The following is a 17049-nucleotide window of genomic DNA, read 5'->3' on the forward strand; positions in this document are numbered from 1 at the left end:
CAGGAACAGGGAGATTATGATGAGGATGGAGATGATGGGGACAGGGGGTGAGGTGGTGGGATGCCAGGAACAGGGAGATTATGATGAGGATGGAGATGATGGTGACAGGGGGTGGGGTGGTGGGATGCCAGGGACAGGGGGATGATGAGGATGGAGATGATGGTGACAGGGGGTGGGGTGGTGGGATGCCAGGAACAGAGAGATTATGATGAGGATGGAGATGATGGTGACAGGGGGTGGGGTGGCGGTTTTTCCAGGGACAGGGGACTGATGAGGATGGAGATGATGGTGACAGGTGTGGGGTGGTGGGATGCCAGGAACAGGGGGATTATGATGAGGATGGATATGATGGTGATGGTGGTGGGGTGGTGGGATGCTAGGAAAAGGGGGATTATGATGAGGATGGAGATGATGGTGACAGGGGGTGGAGTGGTGCGATGCCAGGGACAGGGGGATGATGAGGATAGAGATGATGGTGACAGACGGTGGGGTGGTGGGATGCAAGGAACAGGGAGATTATGATGAGGATGGAGATGATGGTGACAGGGGGTGGGGTGGTGGGATGCCAGGGACAGGGGGATGATGAGGATGGAGATGATGGCGACAGGGGGTGGGGTGGTGGGATGCCAGGAACAGGGAGATTATGATGAGAATGAAGATGATGGTGACAGAGGGTGGGGTGGCGGTTTTTCCAGGGACAGGTTGATGATGAGGATGGAGATGATGGTGACAGGCATGGGGTGGTGGGATGCCAGGAACAGGGGGATTATGATGAGGATGGATATGATGGTGATGGTGGTGGGGTGGTGTGATGCCAGGAACAGGGGGATTATGATGAGGATGGATATGATGGTGATGGTGGTGGGGTGGTGGGATACCAGGAAAAGGGGGATTATGATGAGGATGGAGATGATGGTGACAGAGGATGGGGTGGTGGGATGCCAGGGACAGGGAGCTGATGAGGATGGAGATGATGGTGACAGGCAGTGGGGTGGTGGGATGCCAGGAACAGGGGGATTTTAAGTTTGACTGTAGTGTACCTTTAATAAAATAATACTTTTGTACAAATGTAATCTTATGCAAGCCAGAAAAGCTGGATTGTAACAGGCTGGTGGGACAAGCCTCGTCCACTGTACTACAGAGAAAAGGAACAAAAGACTATTAGCCCCTCTGGCTCCTTCCCGGGTGGACACTTTGTGCAACGCATACACTGACCGCTGTCATCCTGGTACTCTGGCCGACTGGCTCCTCGATGATTGCCAGGCAGCGGCACCAGCTCTGGCAGGTCCATCCTGGAGAGGAGATCAGGGAGCTGCTTGGCTGCTACAGCTATCTGTGTTCTGCACATGGCAGAGAAAGAGCCAGAGACCAGTAGGTTGTGTTTTTGGTTCCATAGACATCAATGGATCAAAAATGTGTATCGAAAAATGCAAAATGCACCCAGAATATGCATCAGCTGCAACCTGCATAGGCGTTAACCTGTCCTTAGTAAGCTGTGCTTTACTTCTGTGAATTGCAAAGGTGAGGTACACTGCCTAGTGTACCTCCTCATTGTTCACATTTTTTTAACCCAAAAGTGCTTATTAAAGGGTAACTCTTCCTGCAGCTTTATGTCTGTACTGAGGTATAGACTTTCAATTAAAGAGCTGAAGAAAGTGTCAATGGACTTAAAGTGCGATTGCACAATAGTGGCTGAGACTTGTAGTTCATCCTTTCATAGATCTCTGGGAATGAATGATGCAGCTCTACGGGCAGAGCCCCACCACTTCTAGGTCTGACAGGGGGAGAAGAACCCCTGCATGCTGTCAGAGCAGAATCCGTTTTGTATCATGCAACATGGTCCTAAATTTGGGCATAGCCTTTAAGCCTGTTCTCATTAACCACTTCAGCCCCGGAAGGTTTTACCCCCTTCCTGACCAGAGTACGTTTTACAATTTGGCACTGTGTCGATTTAACTGCTAATTGCGCGGTCATGCAATGCTGTACCCAAACTAAATTTGCGTCCTTTTTTCCCACAAATAGAGCTTTCTTTTGATGGTATTTTATCACCTCTGGGGTTTTTATTTTTTGTGCTGTAAACGGAAAAAGACCGAAAATTTTGAAAAAAATTGATATTTTCTACTTTAAAAAAAAAAAAAAAATCCAATCAACTCAATTTTAGTAATACATTTAAGCCAAAATGTCTTTGGTAAAAAAAAGTCAATAAGCGTATATTTATTGGTTTGCGCAAAAGTTATAGCGTCTACAAACTAGCCTCCCTGGCGGTATGATTATTTCGGATTTTAGGTGCTGAAAGCGGTACAATTATTTTGCATGGAAATTTGGCGTTTTATATTGTAGGTCTGTAAATCTTAACAATAACACACTTAAATCTGTCCAAACCAGAGTCTAGTAGATATCCCGGGTATGATAAAGTTTGAAACACAAAAACATAATTTATAATATAATAAATAAAAATAAATAATTAAAAAATAAATAAATAAATAGTAATAAAATAAATTTCCACACGATTCACTATCGCTCAATTCTGCAAGTGTTCTAATTTAATATCGCTGTTTTCTAGCTGGTCTAAAGCCACTTTTGACGTAAAGGGACACTTTTTGGTTGCTATGGACAATCTCCAGTTTCCAGGCAGAAAGAACAGTATATATCACATAAAACTGCATGCAGGGCATGGGCCAAAGCACTGGGGACAAAAGGGATGTGAAATCATTTCATACAATACTGTAATCTGTAAGATTACAGTACTGTATGTGTTATGATTTTGAAATTTTTTTGAATTTGCCGCCAGGCTCCGCCCCCGTGCGTCGCGACGCTCGCAGGGAACGGAGCCTGGCATGGAGAGGCTTCAGAGGAGGATGGAGCCCTCGGACACTGCGGGGGACATCGCAGGATCCCGGGGACAAGGTAAGTAAGGAGGCACCAGGATCCTGCGATGTAATCCCGAGTGTGGCTCGGGGTTACCGCTAATGGTCCTGAATTTTAACCCCAAGCCACACTCGGGAAAACCGCCAGGGAGGCTACGGTACATTTTCTGGAATTTACACAGCTTTTAGTTTATGACTGCCTATCTCATTTCTCAAGGTGCTAAAATGGCAGGGCAGTACAACCCCCCCAAATTACCCCATTTTAGAAAGTAGACACCCCAAGAAAATTGCTGAGAGGCATGTTGAGCCCATTGAATATGTAATTTTTTTGTCCCAAGTGATTGAATAATGACAAAAAAAAAATATTTTACAAAAAGTTGTCACTAAATGATATATTGCTCAAACATGCCATGGGCATATGTGGAATTACACCCCAAAATACATTCTGCTGCTTCTCCTGAGTACGGGGATACCACATGTGTGGGACTTTTTTGGAGCCTAGCTGCGTGTGGGGCCCCAAAAACCAATCACCGTCTTCAGGATTTCTAAGGGCGTAAATTTTTGATTTCACTCCTCACTACCTATCACAGTTTCGAAGGCCATAAAATACCAAGATGGCACAAACCCCCCCAAATGACCACATTTTGGAAAGTAGACACCCAAAGCTATTTGCTAAGAGGCATGGTGAGTATTTTGCAGCTCTCATTTGTTTTTGAAAATGAAGAAAGAAAAAATTTTTTTTTTCTTTTTTCAATTTTCAAAACTTTGTCACAAAAAGTGATATCTGCAAAATACTCACCATACCTCTCAGCAAATAGCTTGGGGTGTCTACTTTCCAAAATGGGGTCATTTGGGGGGGGGGTTGTGCCATCTGGGCATTCCATGGCCTCCGAAACTGTGATAGGCAGTGAGGAGTGAAATCAAAAATTTACACCCTTAGAAACCCTGAAGGTGGTTCTTGGTTTTTCGGGGCTAGGCTCCCAAAAAGTCTCACACATGTGGTATCCCTGTACTCAGGAGAAGCAACAGAATGTATTTTGGGATGTAATTTTACATATGCCCATGGCATGTTTGAGCAATATAACATTTAGTGACATCTTTGTGCAAAAAAAAAAATTTCTTTTTCCCGCAACTTGTGTCACAATATAAAATATTCCATGGATTCGACATGCCTCTCAGCAAATAGCTTGGGGTGTCTACTTTCCAAAATGGGGTCAGTTTTGAACTGTCCTGGCATTTTATGCACAACATTTAGAAACTTATGTCACACATCACCCACTCTTCTAACCACTTGAAGACAAAGCCCTTTCTGACACTTTTTGTTGCATGAAAAAATATTTTTTTTTGCAAGAAAATTACTTTGAACCCCCAAACATTATATATTTTTTTAAAGCAAAGGCCCTAAAGATTTAAATGGTGCATGTTTCATTGTTTTTTTTTTTCATACAGTATTTGCACAGCGATTTTTCAAACACATTTTTTTAGGGAAAAAACACACTTTTTTAAAATTTTAATGCACTAAAACACACTATATTGCCCAAATGTTTGATGAAATAAAGATGATCTTAGGCATCGATACTAATCACGACATGCTTTGAAACTGCGCACAAATGTACAGTGGCGACAAACTACATACATTTTTAAAAGCCTTTAAAAGCCTTTACAGGTTACCACTTTAGATTTACAGAGGAGATCTACTGCTAAAATTACTGCCCTCGATCTGACCTTCGTGGTGATACCTCACATGCATGGTGTAATTGCTGTTTACATTTGACGCCAGACCGACGCTTGCGTTCGCCTTTGCATGAAAGCAGGGGGGAGACAGGGGTGCTTTTTTTTTTTTCTTTTTTACTTTTTTTTTTTTTTTTTTTGCTTTTTCATCTTATTTTTAAACTGTTCCTTTCATTTTTTTTTAAATCATTTTTATTGTTATCTCAGGGAATGTAAATATCCCCTATGATAGCAATAGGTAGTGACAGGCACTCTTTTTTGAAAAAATTGTGGTCTATTAGACCCTAGATCTCTCCTCTGCCCTCAAAGCACATGACCACACCAAGATCGGTGTGATAAAATGCTTTTCCAATTTCCCAATGGCGCTGTTTACATCCGGCGAAATCTAAGTCATGAAATGCCCGTAGCTTCTGGTTTCTTAGGCCATAGAAATGATTGGATATATATATATATATATATATATATATATATATATATATATATATATGCCGAAGCATGGGGGCATCCACCCGCAAAAGGTAGGAGCAAATCGCTCCTCCGCCCCTGCTGCCCCTATGATTCGGCATATATGCTCTTTTTTTTAACTGTGGTGGTGAAATCACCTCCGACAGCGCTGGAGTCATGGCTTTATGTATCGTGGGAGCAAACGCTGTTACTGTCAAGATAAATAAATCCGCGCTGCAACTGAATGGCGTACCTGCTAAGCAAATGATGGTTAACAATAAAACAAAGTAACATTACAGTATAACAGTAAGACATATCATACCTGCAAAGCAAATACAAAAAAAAATAGTAAAAAAAAAAACATTTTTTAACACAACCTGTGCCTAAAATATATATATGCCGAAGCATGGGGGCATCCACCCGCAAAAGGTATGAGCAAATCGCTCCTCCGCCCCTGCTGCCCCCATGCTTCGGCATATATGCTATTTTTTTTAACTGTGGTGGTGAAATCACCTCCGACAGCGCTAGAGTCATGGCTTTATATATCGTGGGAGCAAACACTGTTGCTGTCAAGATAAATAAATCCCCACTGCAGCTGAATGGCGTACCTGAAAACAAAAAAATGGTTAACAATAAAACACAGTAAACAGTAAAGTATAAAAAAATTACATACCTGAAAAGCAAACATGATAAAACACAATAACAATAAATCATTGCAGAATAGAATACAGTAAAAAAGAGCAAAAGAATAGAGAGAGAATAGAGAGAGAGAGAACAATAAAACGACAACTATTTTTGTTTTTTTTATTCCATATTTTTTTTGTGTATTTTTTTTTACACTTTTTTTGTATCTGTAACTTTTGTAACTGTAACCGGTTCCAGGTTCGGGTTTCTCAAAATGCGATGGCATCTTGGGAGATCCTGTGAAAGTGTGCCTAGTCTGTGCAATGCTGTACCCTACGCTAAAACTCAACTAGTGTATGGTAGTGCTCAAAACATTCACCAATGCAAATACCAGGATTGTCAGGACAGGAGGGACAATAATAATGGGTGTCACGCCTATATCGCTTTCTACAGACACGACATTTTCTTTGGGGGGCTCGTTGGGTAGTGGTACTCGGGAGGAAAATGCCTCTCATGCAGCCGGCTTACTGCATTTGGATTGGGAAGGTGAGGTGGAGCTCCCTCTAGAAACAGAAGGGCTCTGACGATCTCTTCCTGGAATTTAAGGAAGGATCCAGTCCGTCCTGAAGCTCTATATAGCACATGAGCGTTCAGCAAAGCCAATTGAAATAAGTATACAGACACTTTTTTATACCAGCATCTGGCCTTATGGGCAACTAGGTACGGCGCCAACAACTGGTCATTGAGGTCCACCCCTCCCATATTTTGGTTATATTCGTGGACACAGAGGGGTTTCTCCACAACACCAGTCGCCGTAGTAATTTGGACAGTCGTGCCTGCATGAAGTGAGGTAAGAACGAAAATATTGTTATCTCTCCACTTCATAGCGAGCAAGTTATTACACTTCAAGCAGGCTCTCTGCCCCAGCCTAAGACAGGAGTCTACAAGCCCCTGAGGAAAGCCCCAGTGATTAGATCGCACGGTGCCACATGCTCCAATCTGATGATTAAATAAGTGACTAAAAAATGGCACGCTCGTGTAATAATTGTCCACGTACAAGTGGTACCCCTTTCCGAATAAGGGTGACACCAAGTCCCACATAATCTTGCCAGCGCTTCCTATGTAGTCAGGGCAGTTTGTCAGCTCTACGTGACTATCTCTTCCCTCGTAAACCATAAAACTACATGTGTGGCCTTGTCACAGAGCTTATACATCTTTACCCTGTATCTGGCACGCTTGCTGGGAAGGTACTGTTTGAATGACAAGTGGCCAGAAAACATAATCAGGGACTCATCAACGCAGACAACTTGATGGGTAGTAAACAAATCTGCAAAACATTGGTTGAAGTGGTTTACGAGGGGTCGAATTTTGTAGAGCCGATCGTATCCAGGGTCTCCATGAGGATGACAGAGTTCATTGTTGTTGAAGTACATGAACCGCAAAATCTGCTCGTATTGTGCCCTGGCCATGGAAGCAGAGAACACGGGCATATGGTGAATTGGGTCAGTAGATCAATATGACCGCGACTCACTCTTTTTGGTTATGCCCATGAGGGCTAGGCCCAGAAAGATCTTAAATTCGGAAACCGTAATTGGCTTCCAATCTCTGGCAAGGGAGGACTAGGGAATAGTGGCGATGTGTTGACCAGCATACAAATTGCTTTGGTCCACAATAGATCTATAGAGATCTTCAGTGAAAAACAGTGAATAAAAATCAAGTGACGTAAAATCAACTGTTGACACCTGAATGCCGGGTTGGCCAGTGAATGGGGGAAGTACAGGTGTTGCAGAAGTGGTGGGTTCCCAATTAGTACTGGCGAATGCAGCAGGCACGACGGGCCTGTGTTTGTTTTCTTGGTGGCAGCAGGACCCACTTTGTGCTTGCCACCTCGCCAGCTTGAACTGCACTTATGGGACTCGCCACATCACCAAGTGTTACTGCAGTGCTGGATTTATGACCAGGGTGTACTAGGCCGCTGGTGTTTGCCAGTTCACCAGAAGGAATAGCAGCGCTAGTACTTCTCTGCTCTATACGAGAGCCCTGTGGTTCTTGCACCTCAACAGCAGAAGAAGATAGGGCTCTGGTATGCCTGAGCTTGGCAGGGACCACTACTCCGTCGTCAGAGCTATCTGTCATGGAGCCGCTGCTGTCTACAGGATCGTATTCTGAGCCTAAATCTGACAGATGAGTGACTTCCTTTTCACTATCTGTCATGCTCAGAAACGTGTAGGCCTCTTCACTACTGTACCTTCGATTTGCCATTTTGGGCTCTAAATTTAGTGGTACAGTAGTGAAACTCACAGGTAAAAAGCTCCTGATTGTTAGCGACTGTATCAAAATGCTGCCAAAAAAACGGTTAGCGAACACAGGGATCAGGGCTGACTCTGCGAACGCTGCAGTTATGTGTTTAGTGTTTTGTAAGTGACAGTGATTGATCAATACTGCACTTGGGTGGGCTGGGCTGGGCTGGGCTGGGCAGAGGTACAAAACGCAGGTGCTAGCAGGTATCTGGGCTGATCCCACTAACACTGCGTTTTTGGGAACCCTAAACTGCTGGGGACGCTAGTATAGATCTGATCAGATCAGATATTGATCCGTTCAGATACTATACCACTAAGGGAGGTGTATGCTGCGTGCGTGGGTGTTAGCGGTACTGGCACTAACCTGACGCTGCCTGGGGCGACGCAGACCCTATCTGACCCTAAAACTTATATCACCCGCCGGGCGATCAGGGGGTTAAACCTTTATTAGGTAATAAACGGCGGGTGCCCTGACACTATAAAAAACAAACTAACCAGCGTCACCCGTAACAGTTATACGGTGATCACTGGTGAAAGGGTTAACTGGGGGCAATCAGGGGGTTAAAACCTTTACTAGGTAGTATATGGGGGTACCTGATGCTATAAAAACCTGACAAACCTAAATACTTACCTACCTAACTAGCGTCACCTGTGAAACTAATACAGCGATCAGATAAACGATCGCTTAGTGACACTGGTGATGGGGGGTGATCAAGGGGTTAAAACTTTATTAGAGGGGGTTAGGGGGGTACCCTAGACCTAAAGGGGCCTACCACTAACTGCCCTACCACTTATAACTGTCACAAATGACACCAATGCAATAATCAGTAAAAAAAAAAAAAAATGCTATGGTGTCACTGTGACAGGAGGTGCAGGGGGGTGATCGGGGGGTGATTGGGTCGTGAAAAGTGTGCCTAGAGTGTTCTATTGTACATGTAGTGTTGGTGTAAACCTACATGATGTCTTCTCTCCTCGGAAGCTGGAAAGAAAAGGCTTCACAAGGAGAGATGATATCACTTGCTCTGCCGCTGTTTACTTTACAGCAGCAGAGGAAGATTATCATTCGCCAGGAGCAATCGTGAGGGGGTGGCCATGAATCAGTGGATTCCCCCGCAGCACGGATCGCTCCTGGAGCTAATCCGACCACCGCAGGCACCGGGGGGGGGGTCCAATCGGACCCCCCATCCACAGGCAGGCAGGGGCGTACAGGTAAGCCCTTATGCCTGCCCATGCTATTGTGCCGACGTACATCGGCATGCGGCAGTTGGCAACTGGTTAATAAAAAACTGTTCTACCACTTGCCAATTTCTTTCAAACCATACCTGAGGGCTTACACCCCAAAACTTTTGGTTAAAATAAAGATATTTCTTCACTAACAATGTCAAATTGTGGAGCCATTGGACAATTTTTATCAACCCATACCTGAGGGCTTTAGTTCTCATTTTTTAGAAAGACACTTCTGTCCCTTCCCACTCTGTATTTAGATCTGTTGTGACTGTTACTTCTAGCCTTCAAAATAAGCCTAGTAATAATTGATGAAAAACATGTGTCTCTGCTAACATCTGGAAAAAGCAATTTTTTACTTATATAATTTAAATAATAGATGATTTTGATATAGACGCTGCTGTCTTCAAGCAAAGCTATTTGTTAAAGTGAAAAAAATAGGAATGTAAGGGTACGCTGTCACTGATGCTGTCCCTGAATATCATACTGTTTTGTAACATCACATTCAGTTTTGAGGCATTTTCCAAACCTGTAATTCAGCACATTAGTGTATTTTCCATGTTGCTTTGCAATGCAATTCGCTCAAAAGTTCAGATTCGCTGAGCATTTTGGGGGATTGGCCAAACTTTGGACAAATCAAATCTTGCAAGGTTTTGTTTATCACTAATCTAATGGTGTTATTCCATTTTACCGCACTAGAAGTGATGGAAAATGATAATGTTTGCTCACTTACTAATAATAACCAGAATACCTCTTGACTCAAAATGATTTTCTCTGTATGGCAATAAGCTGTTTTTAAAGTGATTCCTGTTTTTAAGAGATAACAACTGGCTCTGCAAATCATTTATCCAAGTTGCCAAAACTATTTTAAACTATCAAATATTGATAATTATTATTATTTGCTAAAATTGTTTTTCTCATGTTTGTAGGACTTGCAGTCTGTAGCTAAGGAAATCTCCACATTTCTAGGAATAAAATTAGATGATAAGGCGATGGATATTGTGATAAAAAAAGCATCTTTCAAAGAGATGAAAACAGATCCTCTTGCAAATAAAGAATACGTGCCTGAGAATATTATAGATAAAAAATGTGGGTCATTTATGCGTAAAGGTAACGTATTTTAACTATACTGTAAAATGATTTAGTTCTTACATGTAGGGTTATATTTACTGTATATGCTTTAATGCTTCTGATAGATAGATAGATAGATAGATAGATAGATAGATAGATAGATAGATAGATAGATAGATAGATAGATAGATAGATAGATAGATAGATAGATAGATAGATAGATGCAGTATCTCACAAAAGTGAGTAAACACATTTTTGTAATTTTTTTATTATATCTTTTCATGTGACAAGACTGAAAAAATTACACTTTTCTACAATGGAAAGTAGTGGGTGTAAACTATGTATAACAGTGTAAATTTACTGTCCCCTCAAAATAACTCAACACACAGCCATTATTGTCTAAACCGCTGGCAACAAAAGTGAGTTCACCCCTAAATGAAAATGTCCAAATTGGGCCCAAAGTGTCAATATTTTGTGGACCACCATTATTTTCTGGCACTGCCTTAACCCTCTTGGGCATGGAGTTCACCAGAGCTTCAAAGGTTGCCACTGGAGTCCTCTTCCATTCCTTCATTATCATGGAGCTGGTGGATGTTAGAGACCTTGCGCTCCTCCGCCTTCCGTTTGAGGATGCCCCACAGATGCTCAAAGGGGTTTAGGTCTGGAGACATGCTTGGCCAGTCCATCACCTTTACCCTCGGCTTCTTTAGCAAGGCAGTGGTCCTGTTTGGGGTCGTTATCATGTTGGAATACTGCCCTGCGGCCCAGTCTCCGAAAGGGAGGGGATCATGCTTGACTTCAGTATGGCACAGTATATGTTGACCTTCATGGTTCCCTCAATGAACTGTAGCTTCCCACTGCCTGCAGCACTCATGCAGCCCCAGACCATGACACTCCTGAGCATGTGCACTCAACTGCTTTGGTCAACCATGGCGAGGCCTGTTTTTAGTGGAACTTTTCCTGTTAAACCGCTGTATGGTCTTGGCCACCATGCTGCAGCTCAGTTTCAGGATCTTGGCAATCTTCTTATAGTCTAGGCCATCTTTATGTAGAGCAACAATTCTTTTTTTCAGATCTTCAGAGAGTTCTTTGCCATGAGGTGTCATGTTGAACTTCCAGTGACCAGTATGAGAGAATAAGAGCAATAACAACAAATTTAATACACCTGCTCCCCATTCACACCCGAGACCTTGTAACACTAACAAGTCATATGACACCGGGGAGGGAAAATGGCTAATTGGGCCCAATTTGGACATTTTCACTTAGGGGTGTGCTCACTTTTGTTGCCAGCGGTTTAGACATTAATGATGTCTTAATGAAGGAGTGGAAGAGGACTCCAGTGGCAACCTGTGAAGCTCTGGTGAACTCCATGCCCAAGAGGGTTAAGGCAGTGCTGAAAAATAATGGTGGCCCACAAAATATTGACACTTTGGGCCCAATTTGTTTTGTTCCATATATGTTATTGTGTATCAAAACAGCATACATCATATAAAGTAGTAACATTAGAAAAGATTTGGTTTCAAAACCATATAGTATTACACAACTGAAATGAGATGCGTTTAATGTAATCAAAAATGCAATTTTGTAATATAGGGTCGATAACATGTTATACACATAAACATCTTATCTTAGAATAACTATATAAATTCATATTTTTAAAGTTATAATTATCTGTATTTGACTAATTTCTATTAGACTGATATTAAATTTAGGGGGTAAATAATATATGGAGATGAAAAAAAGGGGGGGGGGCAAATGTAATCTATTATTTCCTTCTCTCTCCTTTCCATTATCTTTTCCCTTCTCTTTCCATTTCTCTTATAATGTTATATTGCCGCTTGATGGTATCCAGTTATATCAGGTTGAAGTGAACTTTGAGATATTTTCTTGTGATATGCTGATTTTCTCAGTGTGATTGATTCTACAAAACTATTCTTTTTTTGAAGGAGTATTTTTTGACCACCAATGGTACAGTATACATGTCTTGCGGAATTTATCATAAACATAGGTAAAGATTTGAGATATTGTTTCTTAGATATTTAGTGTGGTGCAAGAGGTATTGCGCCGAAGTATAGCTTACATTTTCTGACGTGGTTGAAATAATTGTGTCGTGGACCATTTCCCAGAATGTCTGGATCATGGGACACGACCACCATGTATGAACCATGGAGCCTTCTTCATTTCCACATCTCCAACATCTATTAGAGACTTGGGGATAGAATTTGTTTAGCAGGGTGGGTGTTCTGTACCAACGTTTAATAATTTTGCATCCGCATTCTTGAGTTGCTACATTAAGAGATCCTTTGTGGGCATACATAAAAATTGTTTCCCATTCTGTTGATGTAAGTTGGATATTGAGGTCTCGTTCCCATGCTTGACATGACGTACTGGTGAAATCATTTAATTCCCAAAAGAAAGATATATATAAGATAGAAATGGTAAGTCTTTGTGGAGTTTTTTGGGAGCAAAGATTTTCTAGAGTAGTGAGAGGTCTTGTCCATGTGTGAGCTGCCTCATGTTTGGTCAAGTAGTGTTTTATTTGTATATAGTTCCATTGCGGTATGACATTCTGGGTAATTTCTATATTAATATCATCTCTTGATTTGAGAATGTTCCCTCTAAAGGAGTGCTTAGTCAGAATGTCTTTATGGGGCCAATCTCTCTAGAGAAAGTTTTGTTCTAGTCCTGGGGGAAATCTGGGTTGCCTTTCAGCTGAGTCAGGGGACCCAACCAAGATGTTGCTGGTTTTTGAAACTTCGCAAAAGATATCTAAAGTGTGACCAATTAGAGGGTGGGATTTAGCCGCCGATGGATGATGTTTTGGATGTATCCAAGGAAGGGTTTTTAAGGGTTGTGGAATTTGTATGTGTTCTATGGAAACCCAATCTTTAACCAGTTTGTGTATATTCCAATCCACAATTCTTGCTAAGTGAGCAGCCTGGTAATAATTTCGTAAGTTAAAAACGTCTGACATATTGGTAGGAATTTGAATTTCAAGATATGTTAAAGCATTTCTGAACCATGTGAAGGGGAAGTTTTTTTGGCATAATGTCATTGAGTCTGGTGTTAAATATTGAGAGTGTTTAATTTGGAATGATTCATTTTTAAATTTGATACCGATTGGTCATGCATGAGATTAGGGAGTGTTATGTGTGGTTCAGGTAGGAATAAGAGCATATCATCTGCAAAAGCTGCCAGTTTATATGTTTGATTGTGTACTTTAAAGCCTTTTATATCTGGATTTTGTCATATTTTATTTAACAAAGGTTCTAACGCAAGGACAACCAATAATGGGGATAGAGGGCAGCCCTGTCTCGTCCCATTGTGCAAATTAAAGGCGTTCGATAGGTGACCATTGACTCATACTCTTGCTGTTGGATTGGAAGATAGCGCACGGACACTTAATCTCATTTGGGGTGGAATGCCTATAGAGCATAACACTGCGTCCATGTAGTCCCAGGCCACTCTGTCGAAGCCTTCTCTGCATCTAGTGAGAGAAAGAAGCCCTGTTTCTTATTTGATGTTAGCCAATGATGAATATTGAGTGCTTTTATTGTGTTGTTCCAGCCTTCTCTTCTGGGAAAGAACCCGACTTGGTCTAATGATATAAGGGATGTAAGCAGTGGTATAAGTCTATTTGCTAGTATTTTGGCATAGATTTTTACGTCCACGTTTATGAGTTAAATTTGACGATAGTTTGTGACCTGAGTTTCATCTTTTCCATCTTTAGGGATTACCGCTATGTGTGCTTCTAAGAGTTGGGATGGTGGGTTTTTTCCTGTCTAAAGTGAGTAGAAGATTGCTAGGAAGCGTGGTTTCAAGATGTTTGAAAATGTTTTGTAATATTTTAAAGGGAAACCATCTGGTACTTGGGCTTTTCCCAGTTTCATGTCCTTAAAGTGACTGCAAAGGCCTTGTTTTTTTTTTTTTTTTTTAAATAACAAACATGTCATACTTACCTCCAGTGTACAGCTCGTTTTGCACAGAGTGACCCCGAACCTGCTCTTCTGGTGTCCCCTGGCGTCTCTCGTGGCTCCTCCCCACATTTGATAACCCTCTCGGAGAAGCGATTCCCCGAGGGGGTTACCTTGTGGGCGCACTCTCGAGTTAAGCTTTTGTGTCTATAGACACAGAATGCCGGACTCGGCCCCGCCCCCCGGCGCCCGCGTCATTGGATTTGATTGACAGCAGCGGAAGCCAATGGCTGTGCTGCTATCAATCTATCCAATCAAGAGCCGGGAGCCCGTGGAGAGAAAGACAGAATGAAGGGGTTCAGGTAAGTAAAATGCGGGGGCTAGGGGGCCGGTGACTGCCAGGTGTTTTTTCACCTTAATGCATACGATGCATTAAGGTGAAAAGACACGAACCTTTACAACCCCTTTAATTGCTTTGTCAAATTCCACATCACAGATAGGAGATTCTAATTCGTGTGTGGTGTCTACTGAGATTGGAGATGGGCTGTATTTTCGTAAAAATTGTCGAATGAGATGTGTCCTTTTCTCTGAATTTTGTGGACATTTGGGGTTGGAAGGAATATTGTATAGGGATTGATAGTATTGTTCAAATTGTTTGGCTATTTCTTCGTTGGATGAGTGAAATTTGTCATGTTTATCTCTAATTTGGTGTATCGTGGTAGCACTTTTTTTGTTTTGTACCACCTTTGCTAACAATTTCCCACTCTTGTTGCCTTGTTCATAATATATTTTATGTCTGAGGATATATTGCCTTTTCGTTTTATATTGAGTTCCTCTTCAAGTTGATCTCTGTCTTGAGTTAGCTCAGTGAGTGTTGAGGTAGCCATAGTGAGTTCATGTCTTTTTTCAAGTTTGTGGATTTGAGATATGAGGATGTTAATTTTAGTTTGGTGTTCTTTTTTTAATTTTGGCAGTCTTGGCTATAAATTCCTCTCTTATAACACACTTTACTATAAAAGGGACTCTGAGAATCTACCTTTGATAAGTATTATCTATAAAATGACTGCATAATCCATGCCTGCAAGTTAATAATATCCCATATATATAGCATTGACTTATTCTGAAAACTCGATCTGGGGTAACCCTTTTCCCAAATATATTTATTTATCCCTTCATAGCCCTACAATCATTTATTTTATCAGTAGTATACTGCCCTCCAGTGGCAGGAGTCATTATTACAGTTGAGCTTAGATTAATCTTAGTAAATTCTATCTAGTTAGTTAAACTTTTTTGTCATTATGAAAAATTTAATCCACCCATTAGTACAGGTAAACATATTAAATTTTGTTTGTATAAATGATTTAGAACAAAACCAACTAAGAAAGCCATAGAGCTAACATATTTATATGCGATCCATTCTGCTGGTCATGAGGGGTTTGATTCCCTGGATAAAAATTGTGTTAGCCTGACAATTTTTGGTATTGTAGTGTTTCACAGATGGAGGTGCAAATATCTCCATATGTGAAATGAATTGGGGATGACATAGATCATATCAGCAAAGTGATCATTTTATAGATTAGTCGACCACCAGGAGGGCATCGTTAGTTTATGTTTTCTATTAAGCAGAGTATTATAGAACATACATATAATGACCACTATTATAAGTAGGCCACACATACACCTTTATATGTATAGCCTAGGTATAGACAAAGAGGAGCAGTTCAGTATTATAAATGTATACATCTCTTGTGACTAGTATAATTGCTTCATCAATTCTGGGCATGGTATTATGTAAGATGAAGGATTTCGGAGTTTATGATTAAAAAAAGACTCCTCGTATGTTGAGATTTGTACGTCATACACATAGTACTCACGAGTATCCTATGATCGAATACTACAAGCGCATAAGACTTATAGATGTCCAGACTTCCCTTCCTTCTTCAGGGCAGTTCATCTGATATGCGCTGTGGATATGAAAAGCGAGAAGAAAACAAATAAGCATAAACAATTAATAAAAAATGGAGGCTGTTAGCTGCGGAGTGGTATTGGTGAAATCAGTGTATATTTGAGAGTAGACAGTTCCATCGGAGACAGCTGTTAAGGTGTCAGTGTTTCAGTTACTGGTTTAAAGGTGGAATATAAGGTATGATGGAGATATTGTCTTTAAAGTTATTCGGGTGTCTATCTGGTCAGCGTGATCCATACGATCCCTGCGGTGTGAAGGGGACAATCCAGGACTGTCCTGGCCTTCTCCTCTCCTATTTAGTTGGGCTGATGGTGATCTACAACGATGATCCCTGTGTCTTTGGGCTCTTGTTTTTAGTAACTTCGATCCACGTGTCTTTGAGCGAAAAATAATTATACCATTCGTGAACCACTAAGTAGGAATGTTTTGTGAATCGCAGATTGCTTGGAGGTCATCTGGAGTGTGTAATAGGGCAGTATAGCCTCTCCATGTGGCTGATAGGCAAAACGGAAATTTCCATCTGTATGGAATGCTTCTGGTACGCAGTAGATCTAGCAGCTGGCGTAATGCTCTGCGTTGCTGCAATGTTATATTTGAGAGGTCTTGGTACAGTTTTATTTAGTTACCATTGAAAATCACACGTTTTTTTTCTCCCTGGCCTTTTTCAGGATAGCTTCTTTTAGAGGAAAGTTGACTAAACAACATATACTAACTCTTGGGGGATCATTGTCATGTCCTCTTGGTCTGAGGGCTCTGTGAATTCTCTCATATTCTATGGGAGAGTCTGGTGGCCTGTCTAATCAGGGCCATCTTTTCGCATGGGCATGCTGGGCAGTTGCCTGGGGGCTTCACTTGCCTGGGGGGCCCCACCTGCCCAGCGACCCAGGGTCGTCTTACCCAGGGGCTCC

General features: G+C 41.7%; 1 protein-coding gene across 2 annotated transcripts in view; it reads left to right on the plus strand.

Annotated features, from left to right (window-relative positions):
* The window catches only part of LOC141140222 (amine sulfotransferase-like), a 92835-nt gene that overhangs the window by 59231 nt on the left and 16555 nt on the right, over positions 1-17049 (plus strand). For both annotated transcript variants that reach the window (XM_073627141.1, XM_073627142.1), the window contains exon 6: positions 10120-10300. In XM_073627141.1, coding sequence (XP_073483242.1) covers positions 10120-10300 — 181 coding nt within the window. The remainder of the gene's footprint in view (positions 1-10119; positions 10301-17049) is intronic.

The sequence above is a fragment of the Aquarana catesbeiana genome, linkage group LG04 (genome assembly GCF_042186555.1).
Source record: "Aquarana catesbeiana isolate 2022-GZ linkage group LG04, ASM4218655v1, whole genome shotgun sequence".
Classification (NCBI taxonomy): domain Eukaryota; kingdom Metazoa; phylum Chordata; class Amphibia; order Anura; family Ranidae; genus Aquarana; species Aquarana catesbeiana.